Raw genomic sequence first — 18,813 nt, 5'->3', positions numbered from 1 at the left:
AAAAAAAACTTTTTTTAAAGTCAAATTTTAACAAAAAATTTAATATCTCTACAGTATAAAAGTAAATAATGTCAACATTCCACTCCAGTAATGATATGGTGCAACAGAATACAAAGATAAAAGAAAATTTCAAAATGGGCGTAACTCCGCCCTTTTTCATTTAATTCGTCCAACATACTTTTAAAGCCATAATTCGAACAAAAATTTACCAATCCTTGTGAAATTTGATAGGGACATAGATTCTATGACGATAAATGTTTTCTGTCTTAACTAAACTTAGTTCACGTACTTATTTGAAGTCACTTTATCTTGGTATAAAATATGGCCGAAACCCGACTATGACCACGCCCACTTTTCCAGTATCGAAAATTACGAAAAATGAAAAAAATGTCATAATTCTGTACCAAATATGAAAAAAAAGATGAAACATCGTAATTTGCTTGGTTTATTGACGCAAAATACAACTTTAGAAAAAACTTTTTAAAATGGGTGTGACACCTACCATATTAAGTAGAAGAAAATGGAAAAGTTCTGCAGGGCGAAATCAAAAGCCCTTGGAATCTTGGCAGGAAAAGTATCGTTGTATTACATACATAAATAAATTAGCGGTACCCGACAGAAGATGTTCTGGGTCACCCTGGTCCACATTTTGGTCCATATCTCGAAAACGCCTTCACATATACAACTAAGGGCTACTCCCTTTTAAAACCCTCATTAATACTTTTAATTTGATACCCATATCGTACAAACACATTCTAGAGTCACCCCTGGTCCACCCTTATTGCCATATCTCGAAAAGGCGTCCACTTATAGAACTAAGGCCCACTACGTTTTAAATAATCATTAACACCTTTCATTTGATACACATGTCATACAAACACATTCCAGGGTTGCCCTAGGTTCATTTTGTTAAATGGTGATTTTCCCTTATTTTGTCTCCAAAGCTCTCAGCTGAGTATGTAATGTTCGGTTACACCCGAACTTAACCTTCCTTACTTGTTATATATAAGATTAATATAATACTCTCTGGATAGCATCCCATCTAGTTCATCCTTAAAAACAGCCAACTCCATGCTGTGAATCAGGCAGCCTGTAATTGGGGATAAGTCTTCTTGTAGTTCGTGTTGTGCACGCTTCAGCATTGCTTTAACGCCGGTAAAATCAGATCAACGATTTAAGTATATATTATGCAGATATTTGAGTAAGAGAAGAACTTAAGTATTCCTCAAACAAATATATCCCGAAGGCCCTGTACCTAATCCAAGCGAAGGCGATGCAGGAGCACGAAGATTGCTCAGCTATCTTAAGCAAACTAAGGCATCAAGGGTAGGTTGGGTTTTCGTCAATCGTTTACCATTTGAACTTGGTAGCAATCCCGCAACTTGCGTACAGTTCCGTCTGGTCAATGAGAGCAAATACCTAGCTAGACCTTCTGAGGTTGATTGCATGAGTTTTTTCAGTTACAGACCATTGTTTCAAAATTTCGGCTTTACGAAATATTTACAAACTTTCTGGTCGTAGCTTCGATAGCTTCCAACTTAGTTCTAGGAAGAACAAGTAAGGAAGGTTAAGTTCGGGTGTAACCGAACATTACATACTCAGTTGAGAGCTATGGTGACAACATAAGGGAAAATAACCATGAAGGAAAATTAATCGGGGGAAACCCTGGAATGTGTTTGTATGACATGTGTATCAAATGAAAGGCATTAAAGAGTATTTTATGAGGGAGTGGGCCATAGTTCTATAGGTGGACGCCATTTAGGGATATAGCCATAAAGGTGGATCAGGGTTGACTCTAGAATGCGTTTGTACGATATGGGTATCAAATGAAAGGTATTAATGAGTATTTCAAAAGGGCGTGGACCTAAGTTCTATAGATGTACGCCTTTTCGAGATATCGCCGTAAAGATGGACCAGGGGTGACTCTAGATCATCAGATGCCGTTCGGAGTCGACATAAAACATGTAGGTCCCGTCCGGCCAATTTGTAGGGAAAAATCAAGAGGAGCACGACGCAAATTGGAAGAGAAGCTCGGCCTTAGATCTCTTCGGAGGTTATCGCGCCTTACATTTATTTTTTTTTTTATTTTTAATCCTTAGTTCCATAGGTGGACGCCGTTTCGAGATATCGCCATAAAGGTGGACCAGTGGTGACACTAGAATTTGTTGGCACAATATGGGCATCAAACGAAAGGTGTTAATGAGTATTTTAAAAGGGAGTGGGCCTTAGTTCTATAGGTGGACGCCGTTTCGAGATATCGCCATAAAGGTGGGCCAGGGGTGACTCTAGAATTCGTTTGTGCAATATGGGTATCAAACGAAAGGAGTTAATGAGTATTTTAAGAGGGAGTGGGCCTTAGTTCTATAGGTGGACGCATTTTCGAGGTATCGCAATAAAGGTGGACCAGGGGTGACTCTATAATTTGTTTGTACGATATGGGTATCAAATTAAAGATATTAATGAGAGTTTTAAAAGGGAGTGGTGGTAGTTGTATATGTGAAGGCGTTTTCCAGATATCGACCAAAATGTGGACCAGGGTGACCCAGAACATCATCTGTTGGATACCGCTAATTTATTTATATATGTAATACCTGCCAAGATTTTAAGGGTTTTTTATTTCGCCCTGCAGAACTTTTTCATTTTCTTCTACTTAATATGGTAGGTGTCACAACCATTTTATAAAGTTTTTTCTAAAGTTATATTTCGCGTCAATAAAACAATCCAATTACCTTACCATATTTCATCCCTTTTTTCGTATTTGGTATAGAAGTATGGCATTTTTTTCATTTTTCGTAATTTTCGATATCGAAAAAGTGGGCGTGGTCATAGTCGGATTTCGTTCATTTTTCATACCAAGATAAAGAGAGTTCAGATAAGTACGTGAACTGAGTTTAGTAAAGATATATCGATTTTTGCTCAAGTTATCGTGTTAACGGCCATGCGGAAGGACAGACGGAAGACTGTGTATAAAAACTGGGCGTGACATCAACCGATTTCGCCCATTTTCACAGAAAATAGTTAACGCCATAAAATCTATGCTCCTACCAAATTTCAAAAGGATTGGTTAATTTTTGTTCGACTTATGGCGATAAAAGTATCCTAGACAAATTAAATGAAAAAGGGCGGAGCCACGCCCATTTTTAAATTTTCTTTTATTTTTGTATTTTGTTGCACCATATCATTACTGGAGTTGAATCTTGACATAATTTACTTATATAATGTAAAGATATTAAATTTTTTGTTAAAATTTAACTTTAAAAAAATTTTTTTTTTTTAAAGTGGGCGTGGTCCTTCTCCGATTTTGCTAATTTTTATTAAGCGTACATATAGTAATAATAGTAACGTTCCTGCCAAATTTCATCATGATATCTTCAACGACTGCCAAATTACAGCTTGCAAAAGTTTTAAATTACCTTCTTTTAAAAGTGGGCGGTGCCACGCCCATTGTCCAAAATTTTACTAATTTTCTATTTTGTGTCATAAGTTCAACTCATCTACCAAGTTCCGTCGCTTTATCTGTCTTTTGTAATGAATTATCGCACTTTTTCGGTTTTTCGAAATTTTCGATATCGAAAAAGTGGGCGTGGTTATAGTCCGACATCGTTCATTTTAAATAGCGATCTGAGATGAGTGCTCAGGAACCTACATACCAAATTTCATCAAGATACCTCAAAATTTACTCAAGTTATCGTGTTAACGGACGGACGGACGGACGGACGGACATGGCTCAATCAAATTTTTTTCGATCCTGATTATTTTGATATATGGAAGTCTATATCTATCTCGATTCCTTTATATATGTACAACCAACCGTTTTCCAATCAAACTTAATATACTCTGTGAGCTCTGCTCAACTGAGTATAATTACAAAGTTTACAAACAGCGATGGTTACTAGGACATGTTTCTGCATTTCACTTCTTCATCAGCTAGCTTCTCGAAAGCTTATTAAGAACTCGAAATCTCCAACAATACTATAGACTAGCCTTTATCCACTCAGCCATATGAATACCCGCTCGGTTTGTAATTGGCCTCTAAGAGTTGCCTTTGCTAAACTCTTGGAGCGCGTCTATAATTATTCCATACCATTAGATTAAAAAGCATATAGAATAGGCACTTATGTACCTAAATGGTTCATAAAGGAATAGCAACAAAAAGGAAACTCTGAGAGACCAATTGCAAAGCGATCAGCGGGGCTGAGTGGATAAAGGCATCTGCCTTTACACTAGTCTAAAGTATGAATGTTGGAGATTTCGTGTTCTAAACTCAGCTCCCGAGAAGCTAGCTGACGAAGCAGTGAAATTCAGAAACATGTCCCAGTAACCATCGCCGTTTTTAAACTTTGTAATTTTTCTAATATCAACAAAAACAATTGTATAAAGCAATATGAGCATATCTCGCTAATTAAATACAGATTATAGGACCATTTGGAGTTGTTTCCGGAGCGTTTCGGCATTACTTTGACTCAGGATTATATCGTGATTATTTTGGAACTACCCTGCGGCTTTTTAGGGAGCATATTGGGAACATTCAAGGCCTTTTTCGTTAATACTTCAGAGATATTGGACATCCATATTGTAATAGTTCCCGACTTTTTTGGTGGGAAATTGTTGATGGGCCGTTTTAAATTTGACTTCCGTACAAAGTTTTTAAGTATCTTCCCGGGAAGCTAGAAACATGAAGTTATGAATGTGATTCAGAGGAACGCTCTCTGCAACAACTAAAATTAAATGTTCGGCTAGAGGCGCATGGATCGATGTACTAAGAATCATTGCACGGAAGAGGAGGAAATGGGTCCTGGGTTCAGGTCCCGGGAAAGGCAACATCCAAATATTTTAGAAACAGTTTTTCCAACCGGGTTTCTATCGGCAGTGCTTTGGTAAATAATCTGCTAGAAGAAGCATATCAGTCGCGTCAATTTGTCGGGAAAACTAAAGATAGCACGATGCCGATCGCAACAAAAACTTACTCTAAGGTATTATATTATTACAAGAATGGTCGGTAGACTTTGCTCTGCGCGAAAATTGGTTTGTCTACATGCAAAGGGTGAGACTCGCTTCACCTTTTCTCGCTCTATCGGATTTTCTCTCTTTTTTTCCACATAAGTATATGGGGTTAGAATGTCTGTTTCAGTTGACCAAGGAGATTTCCGTGTCTTTGATTTTATTAAACAAATTATAGCTTCTGAAAAAAAAATTTACCTACATATCTTCTTGCCACGCCCTCCTTCTCTCAATGTTTGATCCCTGTCTTTCTTCGCATCTTCTCCCTTTCACTTTTTCGATTTTTCTCTCCTGCTCTACTCCCACTTTCTTTCCTTACCTCGGTCTATTTTTCTTCATCTTCTTCCCATCTGTTGCTTCCTCTCCTTCCTATCGTCCTCTCGTACTTTCTCCATTTTCCATCCCGACTATATTTCCTCTCCCTTACCCTCTCCCTATATTTCTTCTCCTTTCTCTCCACTCCAATTCGCACTCCTATCTCTTCTTTCAATTTATCTCATTTTCTACCTATGACTTTTCGTATAACCCCCCTTTCCCTATCGATCATCTTCTTAACCACCGTTCCTTGTTAAACCCCTCACTATATATTAGAAATGGGTTGACATATGAAACTTACTTAAATCCACTTACAAAGCGCTCGGCCGAAAAGAAATTGTCCCAAATATTAAGCTTTTCCTGAGGGAAACCCCTGTACTAAATAAAACAAGTAAGGAAGGTTAAGTTCGGGTGTAACCGAACATTACATACTCAGTTGAGAGCTATGGTGACAACATAAGGAAAAATAACCATGAAGGAAAATTAATCGGGGAAAACCCTGGAATGTGTTTGTATGACATGTGTATCAAATGAAAGGCATTAAAGAGTATTTTATGAGGGAGTGGGCCATAGTTCTATAGGTGGACGCCATTTAGGGATATAGCCATAAAGGTGGATCAGGGTTGACTCTAGAATGCGTTTGTACGATATGGGTATCAAATGAAAGGTATTAATGAGTATTTTAAAAGGGCGTGGACCTAAGTTCTATAGATGGACGCCTTTTCGAGATATCGCCGTAAAGATGGACCAGGGGTGACTCTAGAATGCGTTTGTACGATATGGGTATCAAATGAAAGGTGTTAATGAGCATTTTAAAAGGAAGTAATCCTTAGTTCCATAGGTGGACGCCGTTTCGAGATATCGCCATAAAGGTGGACCAGTGGTGACCCTAGAATTTGTTGGCACAATATGGGCATCAAACGAAAGGTGTTAATGAGTATTTTAAAAGGGAGTGGGCCTTAGTTCTTTAGGTGGACGCCGTTTCGAGATATCGCCATAAAGGTGGGCCAGGGGTGACTCTAGAATTCGTTTGTGCAATATGGGTATCAAACGAAAGGAGTTAATGAGTATTTTAAGAGGGAGTGGGCCTTAGTTCTATAGGTGGACGCATTTTCGAGGTATCGCAATAAAGGTGGACCAGGGGTGATCCTAGAATTTGTTTGTACGATATGGGTATCAAATGAAAGGTGTTAATGAGTATTTTTAAAAGGGAGTGGGCCTTCGTTTTATAGGTGTTCGCCTTTTCGAGATATCGCCATAAAGGTGGACCAGGGGTGACCCTAGAATGAGTTTGTACGATATGGGTATCAAATTAAAGGTATTAATGAGAGTTTTAAAAGGGCGTGGTGGTAGTTGTATATGTGAAGGCGTTTTCCAGATATCGACCAAAATGTGGACCAGGGTGACCCAGAACATCATCTGTTGGATACCGCTAATTTATTTATATATGTAATACCTGCCAAGATTTTAAGGGTTTTTTATTTCGCCCTGCAGAACTTTTTCATTTTCTTCTACTTAATATGGTAGGTGTCACAACCATTTTATAAAGTTTTTTCTAAAGTTATATTTCGCGTCAATAAAACAATCCAATTACCTTACCATATTTCATCCCTTTTTTCGTATTTGGTATAGAATTATGGCATTTTTTTCATTTTTCGTAATTTTCGATATCGAAAAAGTGGGCGTGGTCATAGTCGGATTTCGTTCATTTTTCATACCAAGATAAAGTGAATTCAGATAAGTACGTGAACTGAGTTTAGTAAAGATATATCGATTTTTGCTCAAGTTATCGTGTTAACGGCCATGCGGACGGACAGACGGAAGGCTGTGTATAAAAACTGGGCGTGACATCAACATATTTCGCCCATTTTCACAGAAAACAGTTAACGCCATAAAATCTATGCCCCTACCAAATTTCAAAAGGATTGGTTAATTTTTGTTCGACTTATGGCGATAAAAGAATCCTAGACAAATTAAATGAAAAAGGGCGGAGCCACGCCCATTTTTAAATTTTCTTTTATTTTTGTATTTTGTTGCATCATATCATTACTGGAGTTGAATCTTGACATAATTTACTTATATAATGTAAAGATATTAAATTTTTTGTTAAAATTTTACTTTAAAAAATTTTTTTTTTTAAAGTGGGCGTGGTCCTTCTCCGATTTTGCTAATTTTTATTAAGCGTACATATAGTAATAAGAGTAACGTTCGTGCCAAATTTCATCATGATATCTTCAACGACTGCCAAATTACAACTTGCAAAAGTTTTAAATTACCTTCTTTTAAAAGTGGGCGGTGCCACGCCCATTGTCCAAAGTTTTACTAATTTTCTATTTTGCGTCATAAGTTCAACTCATCTACCAAGTTTCGTCGCTTTATCTGTCTTTTGTAATGAATTATCGCACTTTTTCGGTTTTTCGAAATTTTCGATATCGAAAAAGTGGGCGTGGTTATAGTCCGATATCGTTCATTTTAAATAGCGATCTGAGATGAGTGCTCAGGAACCTACATACCAAATTTCATCAAGATACCTCAAAATTTACTCAAGTTATCGTGTTAACGGACGGACGGACGGACGGACATGGCTCAATCAAATTTTTTTTCGATCCTGATTATTTTGATATATGGAAGTCTATATCTATCTCGATTCCTTTATATATGTACAACCAACCGTTATCCAATCAAACTTAATATACTCTGTGAGCTCTGCTCAACTGAGTATAAAAACAGCTATTAGAGAATTGTTAGCTAGATATCTGAAGGGCGCATTGCTGTATCTGTATGTTTGCGACCGCCATACAGCTTATTGAGTAACCTTGTCTGTCTGATGAATTATGCGCTGTAAGTTGTCTCAAAAGTAGCTCGATCATCTTTTTGGGTTCGACATACTGCTACATTAAGTTATTCATCCGAAAGCGAATAAGGATTGTAAGGTACGTCTAGTCAAGGAGAACAGCTTTCTTGTTTGTCGTGTGATTTTAATATATACAAAATTGAAACTTCCCTCCGCAGGCATGTCGGTCTGATAAAAATTTATTGGAGTGTCATCAAAATAGCTCTCTTCCTTTGGATATATCTCTTAATACAACTCTTCATTTTCTTCCTCTACGCCATTCGTATTCTCCTATTGCCCCTCCATCGCTTTCATTCTTTCCCACACTTTTTCTCGCCCTCCCTCTCTTCTTACTACTCTATTTCGTATTCGTTGATCTTTTTATTGCTCTCAGCCTTTTCTTCCCTAGGCTCACTTGCTTGCTTTTGACTTTTGTGTACCGCACCTTTCCCTTTTCTTCCCCCTGTTCCTCTCAATTTACCTCACACCGTTCACTTTCCATTCCTTCATCCTTTCCTCTTGTTCTTGCTATTCCGTATTCCCTTTCTCTGTCACCCCTATTATATCTAACCGTCTCTATTGCCCCTTTTTTCTCTACTCCCATACTTTCTTTCCTTCCTATTTTTTTTCTCGTCTCCCTGCTCTTCTTGTCCCGTCCAACTTTCTACGTTCCCAATATCCCTCTCTTCTCCTTTCGGCACTGTGTCAACTGTTTTCTTAATTTATTTCCTTTTGCTTTTTACATTGCTGCTTTCTGCATGCCCCATTTCCTGCCTTATCCTCATTACCCGCCATCTCCTACTTCCTATTCCCTCTCCATTTCCCTTTATTAATACTCCAAAACCTTTTATTTTCAAAATTCAAAATTCATCAAATTTAGAAAAATTAAAAAATAACAATAATTATCATTAGAAAAAAATTATTGTTCTAGCCTTGAGCTCGATTCGAACCTTGAATGTTTTATTTTCAAAGCTAAGCTATTTTTCCTGAATCTCAGCGGGTTAAGGAGCTTTAAATATTCCCGCTGTAGGCATGCCTGCCGTAAGAAGCGACATAAATCCACAAGCCCGAAGTATCAAGAAGTAAAACAATCTGGTTGTTGTTGTTGTTGTAGCAGTGCTTCGCCCCACCTAATAGATGCGACCGATCACAAATTGTCATCAATATCTTCTAACGGGAGTCCAAGGAAACTTGCTGTTTCAACAGGGGTGGACCATAATGAAAGGGGTGTTAGAGGCGTTGGTTCCACATTACAATTAAAGAGATGGTTGGTGTCATGTGGGGACACCTTGCAAGCGGGGCATACATTTTGTATGTCGGAGTTGATTCTGGATAGGTAAGAGTTTAGCCTGTTACAGTATCCAGAACGAAGTTGAGCTAGACTGACACGCGTTTCCCTGGGGAGTATGCGTTCCTCTTCCGCAAGTTTTGGGTACTGTTCTTTGAGTAATGGATTCACCGGGTAATTCCTGACATAAAGTCCGACACCTGTTTGTGGAGTTCACTGAGGACCTGCTTGTGTTTTTTTTGCTTCATATGGCTGAGTTCTCAAGGTGCCGTATTTCCTCATAATGCTAACGGAGATGACACCTTAAGCCCCTGGGCGGTGTTGGCTCATCAATCAGATGGCTGTTGGGATGCCCAGGCTTCTGGGTATTCAACAGGAACTGTTTGGTTAGCATCTCATTTCTCTCCCTGATGGGGAGTATTCTCGCCTCATTATGTAGATGGTGTTCTGGGGACATAAGAAGACAGCCAGTGGCGGTTCTGAGAGCAGTATTTTGGCAAGCCTGTATCTTCTTCCAGTGGGTAATTTTTAGGCTTGGCGACCATATAGGGGACGTGTAGCATGCAATCGGCTGGCCAATAGCTTTGTATGTGGTAATGAGCGTTTCTTTGACTTTTCCCCAAGTACCGCCAGCAAGGGATTTGAGGATTTTATTACGGCTCTGGATTTTCGGTACAATTGTAGATTCTGATCAAACGTCACACTTAAGATTTTGGGGTGTAGGACAGTCGGTACCGTAGTGCCATCGACGTGGATGTTCAAAATGGTCGACATTTGGGACGTCCATGTTGTAAATAAGGTCGCGGAGGATTTAGTGGGTGATAATGCCAGGTTTCGCGAGGCGAAAAAATTGGAGAGATCAGGGAGGTAGCCGTTTATTCTGTTGCAAAGCTCATCGATCTGTGTACCTGGGCCTGTGGCCATTATTGTGCAGTCATCGGCCTAGGAAACGATAGTAACTCCTTCTGGTGGAGAAGGTAGCTTAGATATGTCGAAATTAAACAAAAGTGGGGATAGAACACCACGCCGTGGCACCCCTTGTTTAATTCTTCTTGGTTTTGATGTTTCGTTTCTAAATTGCACCGATGCCTGCCGACCACCCAGATATGTTGCAGTAACGTGCCATGGTTGACCATATCAAAAGCTTTTGATAGGTCTAGCGCAACGAGTACTGTTCTATGGTGGGGGTTTTGATTTAAACCGCAATTTATCTGGGTGCTAATGGCATTTAGCGCGGTGGTGATGCTATGGAGTTTTCTGAAGCCAGGCGCCAAGGCGTAGACTACGGGACGCCCTAGGGCGTGAACAGCAAGGAGCCAAAAAATATTTATAGAAGTTACGTGGACGTCTGATTTTGGGATCTAGCCCAGAACAACCTGTCCGATGCAACCATCCCTTACACGAGACACACTGACAAGAGTATGACCGTCCTAAAAAGATTCTTTTCCGGCAGATGCAGCAAAACCATTTCTCAGGACCGGGGTCAGGATACGGACCCGGATTGGGTTCGATACCTTCCCGGAGCAAGAGAATAAGGAGCAGTCCCTCTGAAAGGAGGGACGCAACAAATTAAATGGGGTTACATTGAAATGACAGTCCTTGGCCGGGAAAAATCCCGAGTCGCTCCGGTACATAGAACCGACTGCCTAGGGAACGGCAAAATTCTGGTCCCGGGCTAGTACCAGAAGGTGCTAGTACCGGAGCATTGCGGATTCATATCCAGCAAAGGACAAACCACATCCGCAACACTGTATCAACCTTCAACCACCTACAGTTTGATTGGAGTAATCTTCAGACAAGTACCAAATTTGATCAGTTTCGGAGTTCATCGCACACGTACAACGATGTATCGGAACTTTCGATTGCGATTTCGGTATCGCATATACTCCGTGAAATCACATTATTATATTCTTTATCTAACAAACATCAATATTCTGGTAAACTCACTTTCGTTACATACCTAGTAAAACCAAACAATTCTGTTCTCAATGGCCTTTGCATCATAAAGCAACAGCAGTCGGTAAGGCAGTTCATTTGTAAACAAGGTATATTGGAATAATGGGATAAATCAACCTCAAACATTTCAATAATGAGTTTTTATTGTAAGAATTTAATGAATCTACTAATTGTTATTCGTTTTCAAAATTTATTTATAATTTATTTTTATATTATATTTACTTTCTCTTCATTTCACTACATTACCACAGAAATTTCCCCAATACCTTAGCAAAGTAGAGCAACACTGCCTTCTTGCCATTTATCGATTTTTTGACAATTCTTGTATGTGTGTTCATGTGCAACACACAACTGTCAAACGTGTCTAAGAATTTGCAAGGAAATTTTATACAGAACGCCGGTTTTTATATATTTTATTATTTAAATACAATACATTTTGTTTAGGTAAGTTCACAAGCGTGTTAATTTCAAATAGGTATCAACGTCTAGCTAAAAATTTACCTCCTTACTCTTCCAGCATCAGCATGTTTGGTACTTTGCAAAATTATCTGAGCGGTGTGCAACGCGCTTGGGCTGTAGCCGATGGCGAAACTTTGGCATCCTTCATTTCACTCAAGGATAAACACATAATGAATCGTAATCTTTATATAGAATGTCCAGAAAATATGGTTGATCGTATGCTGGATTCACCAATTGATGAAATTGTTTGTGCGCATCTAAAAGTACTCTATTACTTGGGCTTGGAACGTGAGTACATAATAGATTTACGTGTATGTATAAAAAGCTCTTTGCATTGGATTACAACCTTTTTTTAATTCTTTTACATTCTAGCTCGCGATTTTATGCAAGCATATCGTCAGCAATCACAATGTATACAATCTGTTGTGAAAATGTTACAACAGTTGAAGGAAGAGAATTGGTGTTTGTCCATAATGTTCACAACCTGTTTGGATTTACGCATATTGGCGCAAAAATGTGAGGAACTTGGTAGTAGCAGTAAACCGGGTGAAATACTGGAAAAAGCCGCTGACTGTCTCATGAGTTGTTTTCGTGTTTGCGCTGCTGATAATAGGTATATGGACTTACAATGAGAGGTTTTTATTTTGTAACATGTCTATTGTATGGCTAGCAAAATTAGAAAAGGTCTTATACAAATTGGAAACTAAATAATAGGTTTCCATAGAATAATCAAATACTCTTCAAAATTGGCACAGAAAGTGAGGGTTTCTGGCAAAACTGATTATTAATTTTGACTTGGTTTCTTCATGTTAGATTGTTGCTTTAATGGTCAGACATTCCGTAGACTTGAGAAAGAGTTGGCACCGTTGTAACAGTGAACATACATCCAGCCATAATGCTGTCAATGTAGCTCCTAGCCGTATAATAGCTCATTCAAAGGTCAATCAAGGAAACACTTTGATGAGGATACTTTTCTAAGGTATTGGAAAATTATATCGATGTTGATTGTCGTTTGATGGATATTTAAATCTCTTTGAAACTTCCAGGTTATCCAACCGCCTATTTCCGTGGGGAACTTGGGTTCGCCACCGCCTAGCCTGCTGAATAAATAGTATTCGCCACGGGCAGGTGAGGTTGAATCCCAAGTCAGATAGGTTGCGGTTGATTCGAGATGGTATCTGAAGAGGTAGTTATATGACGTAATATTCATACCTGGTATCATAGGCGGACCATAGCTGAACCAACTAGGAGCACACAATGAATTACTGTTGGCCTGGGTTCCAGGCCACAGGGGAGTCGAGGGAAACGAGCAGGCGGACAGCCTGGCCAGAGAGGCAGCAACGATACGACCTATTGGTCCTGAGCCGTTCCTGCCAGTAGGCCCGCAGGAAATTAGGGGGCATCTATTGGCAGAAGAAAAGGAAAAGAGGGAAGAACACTGGCGTAATATGCCAGGCCTAAGACAATCTAAGCTACTGTTAGGGGGTTATTGCACAACTCGATACAGGGCATTTATAGGCCTCTCGAAAAATAACCTAAGAACTCTAACAGCAATTCTTACAGGACACTGCAGACTGAACAGCCACATGCAAAAGCTGGGTATAATATCAAACAACACATGCCGATTTTGTGACAGATCAGCGGAGACGGCGGACCATATCCTCCTGGAGTGCGATGCAATCTCAAGACGTAGAGCTAAGTTTATGGGCTCACCATGGCCAGAGCATACTCACATCAAATCCCTCAAGCCAGGTGAACTGCTAGGGTTCATCAGAGATGTCGGCTTGGATGAGGTGTTGTGAAGCAGATGAGGGCACAATAGACCAATGGTCGCAGTGCGATCCTCAATTAACTATCTATCTATCTATCTATCTATCATAGGCGGACACGTTAGAAGGGAAACATGCATTGAGTTGATTCTGCATAAATAACAGTTCAACCTATTACAGTATCCAGAACTAAGTTGAGCTAGATTGACCCGTGTTTTTCTGGGGAGTTTGCATTCCTCAACTGCGAGTTAAGGTATTTGTCTTTGAGAACGAGGTTCACCGGGCAATTGTGGGCACAGTAATTCGATAACATTTTGTAGATGGCCTCATACGCCTGACTTCTTGAGTGATGGATTTCTTAATGTCTGTTGGGATACCCAGGATTTTGGGTATTCAACAGAAACTATTTGTTCAGCATTTCTTTCCCTCTTTTATGGGGTGAATTGTCGCCTCACTGTGTAGATGTTGTTAGGTAGACATAAGATTTCGCGTGGCATTTCTGAGAGCGGTGTTTTGACGGTCTTGCAGTTTCCTCCAGTGTGTTTCTTTTAGGTTTGACGACTATATTGGAGACGCGTAGCATACATGCGACCGACTAGTTGCTTTATAAGTGGCTATGAGTGTGCTGCCTGAAAGGCCTTGAGGATTGTGTTACGGCTCAGAGCTTTAGGTACGATTATGGTTGCGTTCTCGCCAAAATGTAGGCTCTGATCGAAATTCACATCCAGTATTTTTGGGTTTACGCCAGTCTGTAGCACCAATAGATCGCCGATAATTGGGTCGGTGCCAGTGCCAAATATTGCAAGTTGAAAGAAGCTGGAAAGACCAGGTAGATACTTAGTTTAATTTTACAGCAAGCCATCTGTGGTCTACTTATGCCCGACTGTATCTGTTCACTGGTTCAGTATGTACGCAAGCTGACGATAATGAGAGATAACGAAAATCTTTGTTTCGATATGACCTGTCTGGAATCTTCTGCATGGTTTAAAAACAAACACCTCGCTGAATTTATCTAAAGAACGATAACAACATAATAAGCCTTTCTTTCCAATTTCGGATATGAAAATAATTCAACGCTACAGATTCGAAAAAGGCTGGGCGAGAATTTGCGGCATAAGAACTTTCCTTTTTGGATCTGCTGACAGCTAATTCTCCTAGACGTATCTTTGAGGAAATTATTTTTTACTTTGAGCCTTTAGATTCAGTACAAATAAAGTAAAAAGCGTCTTTAATTGCTAAATTTCTATGCCAGTTCCATATAACTGTTGTTGTTGTTGTAGCGATAAGGACACTCCTCGAAGGCTTTGGGTACCAAGCCCGACCATCTCGGGAAAGATTTGTTATGACCACATGCGACCTTCTAGGCCATTGCGCCTTCCCACTGCCTAGATCCATGAGGAGTTCGGGGTCGCCAGAGCCTCGGCTGTTAATGAAACAGGATTCGCCACGCATAGGTGAGGTTTTGGAGAAGCTATGTATTGCGCTGGCAACCTGAAAGGGCTGCGCTACACAAACCCCTTGAATCCAGTATTTTGGTCGCCTCTTATGACAGGCATACATATCTGTATAACTCGCATCTTTCAATCATTTATATTTCAATTAATGCTAGAGGACTTTGTAAAACCTGTAAAGGTTATATCTAATACCTTAACAAAATAGCAAAATTCTATATTATAAAATAGAAAATCCAAAAGTAAAATTGAATTTAAAAAATGTAATTAATTTTTCTGCCTCTACACGCATTTAGATCTTCCGATGACGACACTAAACGCCTTGGCATGCTCAACCTTGTTAATCAACTATTTAAAGTATATTTCCGCATCAACAAATTACATTTGTGTAAACCATTAATACGTGCCATAGATAGCAGCACATTCAAAGATTCATTTCCTCTACCAGAACAGATAACATACAAATATTTTGTTGGCCGTAAAGCTATGTTTGATTCAGATTATAAAAGTGCTGATGAATTTCTATCATTTGCACTACGCAATTGTCCACGCAATTTCCCACGTAACAAGCGACTCATACTAATTTATTTGGTACCGGTCAAAATGCTACTTGGCTATATGCCAAAGAAAGAGAATCTCGAACGCTTTGACCTACTACAATTTCATGAACTTGCTATTGCATTAAAGGAGGGCAATGTACGTAAATTCGATGAAGTTATACAACGTCATGAAATATTTTTTATAAAATGTGGTATTTATTTGCTGGTTGAGAAGTTGAAGTTCATGGTCTATCGTAATCTCTTTAAACGTGTGTACATTATAAAAAAAACACATCAATTGGATTTGCGGGCATTTCAAGCGGCGTTACAATTTGTTGGTGAAACCGATATGAGTTTGGACGAAACACACTGCATTGTAGCGAATTTAATATTTGAAGGCAAAATCAAAGGTTATATATCGCATAGTCATAATAAATTGGTGGTATCAAAGCAGAATCCTTTCCCACCACTCAATACCGTTTCCTAGGAGCGGATGTTACGTGTTGCAGTGCTACACGAACCAGGATCATCATTAAGTTATTTATAAGAAATATATTTAGTTATGTATGTGCTATATAACTGTATGCTTAAACTGATTGTAATTATATGAATTTTATTTAAGAAGCTGTTGGATGAATTTGGCGGTGTACTAAATCAATTTCTAATTAACATGAGCTCAAAACTAATAATTATGAGCTAAATATGTTTATGCAATAAGAATATGAAATAGCTGTTATTAACAAATTTACAAGCTTCTTGAAAAATATGAAGACAGCTGCATATGTAAGCGAAATGTATGTATTTACTGAAAACATTAAACAACTGGTCCAATAAAGTACTTTGTTAACTACATTTCAAATTCAAGTTGTCTATAAATTAAAAAAAAATTTGTTGTTGGATATGGCGAAGTGTATTAAACGGAATGCACATTTATGACTTACTACAATAAAAAACCTGGATATCAAGCAAAGTAGCATCCCTATACATTCCAGATCTACGGTCGATGAACTCTAAACTGCAAAATGATTGTGAGCTATTATAATCAAATAAGTATTGCTTATTTTGTATACCTTATACGGGTGTATAACTTAATCCCGACTTACAAAATCCCGAAACACTAAATCCCGAAACACATAATCCCGACACGACCAAATCCCGACATCTCATAATCCCGACAACAACAACAACAACACGACCAAATCCCGAAAACATGTAAATTGGGGTCCCTAACATTTTTTATATACATATTTTGTCAGTAATTTTGAATAAGCTGGATTCAGTTTTTACTCAGTGATAAAACGATGCCATAAAAAATACACATCTTCGGTATTATTCTATTATTTTAGGCACCCCTTTTGCGTAGGCTACCTTCGGTCGCGACTCATAAAAATAATCCTTAGCCGATCCAATCCGGCTACGCGATCCACAGTATATCTGCGCAGAACACTTTACTGCGTAGGCGGCCTTCGGCTGCGCTTCATAAAAATAACCCTTAGCCGATCCAATCCGGCTACGCGATCCACAGTATGTCTGCACAGAACACTTATCTGCGTAGGCGGCCTTCGGCCACGCTTCATAAAAATAATCCTTAGCCGATCCAACACCGGCTGCGCCATGCACAGTAATTCTGCGTAGAACACCTTTCTGCATAGGCGGCCTTCGGCCGCGCTTATAAAAAATAACCCTGGGCTACGCAATGCCAAGTCCGGGTGTGTGATATAACCGTGGCTACCGCCACGGTGATGTCCTTCTGCGTAGTACACCCTTCTGCGTAAGCGACCTTCGGCCGCACTTTAAAAAAATAACCCTTATGGAACGGATGAGGTTTTTGGACTTCAAATAAGACAACTAAAGGCTCTTGCTTTTGTTCCCGCTGATGAGATTCCAGAATATTTTGAAGGTATTAACAATGGGAGCAAGGATTATTTGAAATTAGCAAAATTTTTAGAAGACAACTATATATATAGGAAAGCATCAAATTTATTTGCCAAAATTTTGATCAGTATATGATAACGTATTATTTAATCTCCCTAGAACTCAAAACAAACTCAAAGCCTGGCATATAATACTTTCTGCTTTAATTGGTCATGCAAAAACAAATATTTATAATTTGAGAAATTAATTAAAGAACAAATAACAGTTGAAACAAAAATTGAAAATGTAAACGGGGGTGAAAAACAACCAAAAAGACGATCTAATAAAAAAAAAGAAAACTGTTTAAATACATAACTTTTTGAAAAAGAGAGTTATTCTAAAGAAGATTTTTTAAAAAATTTAGCAATACATTTGCGTCTACTATGAAGTCATATTTCTTATATTATTTGCTACATATATGTATTCGCATTATTAAGTTTTCTCTTAATTAATTTTCTCATGTACGTTGACTTGTAATTTCATAATCTGAATAAAATTTAGAAATAATAATAATTTTATAATTTTCTATTATTCTTCTAACAATTTTAACTAAAATTTGTTTAATAACGAAATTTTAGTAAATTTGTCTGGATTATGTGCTGTCGGGATTTTGAGTTGTCGGGATATTGTGTTGTCGGGATTTCGTTATGTCGGTATTTTGTTATGTCTAGATTGTGTCTTGACGGGATTTGGAAAGTCGGGATTATGAGCTGCACCCACCTTATACATACATGCATATATTACTCATAGATTTATGTGAATTATTGTACTCCACTAAATATTATAATTTTGTTTTTTTACAGATATTCAAGAGTTCTATGAATTAACACTGTTGGATGACTCGAAGACAATACAACAGAAAACAGCGGAAACGCTACAAATCGCCAGTAAATGGGAACAGGATGGGCATGCAATAAAAATCGCTGATGTAAGTACATTGAGAAGTGCTGTACTGTTAGTTGTTTCTTTTTATACTCAGCTGAGCAGAGCTCCCAGAGTATATTAATTTTGTTCGCATAACGGTAATCCGTTAGGGCATAAACGAATCGAGATAGATATATACTTCTATATATCAAAATGATCTGAGCAAAAAAAGAAATTCATTTAGCCATGTGCGTCCGTCCGTCCGTAAACACAATAACTTGAAAATGAACGAAATCGGACCATAACCACGCCCACTTTTTCAATATCGAAAATCTCGAAAAACCGAAAAAGTGCGGTAATTCATTACCAAGGACGGCTAAAGTGATGAAACTTGGTAGGCGGGTTGACCTTATGACGCGGAATA

The 18,813-nt window shown here is 38.6% G+C and overlaps 2 protein-coding genes across 22 annotated transcripts in view; both read left to right on the top strand.

Annotated features, from left to right (window-relative positions):
* The window catches only part of dlg1 (discs large 1), a 424,309-nt gene that overhangs the window by 124,229 nt on the left and 281,267 nt on the right, over positions 1–18,813 (top strand). For all 21 annotated transcript variants that reach the window (XR_010953064.1, XM_067784235.1, XM_067784232.1 and 18 more), the window contains one exon: positions 18,329–18,453. Coding sequence is in view for 20 of the 21 variants with exons in the window: in XM_067784235.1 (XP_067640336.1) it covers positions 18,329–18,453 (125 nt within the window). In the remaining variant the exon portion in view is untranslated. The remainder of the gene's footprint in view (positions 1–18,328; positions 18,454–18,813) is intronic.
* On the top strand, positions 11,697–16,475 carry PCID2 (PCI domain-containing protein 2). The gene is made up of 4 exons (XM_067784249.1): positions 11,697–11,837; positions 11,911–12,140; positions 12,225–12,465; positions 15,369–16,475. The coding sequence occupies exons 2-4, from the start codon at positions 11,918–11,920 to the stop codon at positions 16,096–16,098; spliced, it is 1,194 nt and encodes a 397-aa protein (XP_067640350.1). The 5' UTR covers positions 11,697–11,837; positions 11,911–11,917; the 3' UTR covers positions 16,099–16,475.

The sequence above is a fragment of the Eurosta solidaginis genome, chromosome 4 (genome assembly GCF_040869045.1).
Source record: "Eurosta solidaginis isolate ZX-2024a chromosome 4, ASM4086904v1, whole genome shotgun sequence".
Lineage (NCBI taxonomy): Eukaryota > Metazoa > Arthropoda > Insecta > Diptera > Tephritidae > Eurosta > Eurosta solidaginis.
The sequence above is the reverse complement of the archived record's forward strand: the minus strand, read 5'-3'. Positions and strand labels throughout refer to the sequence as shown.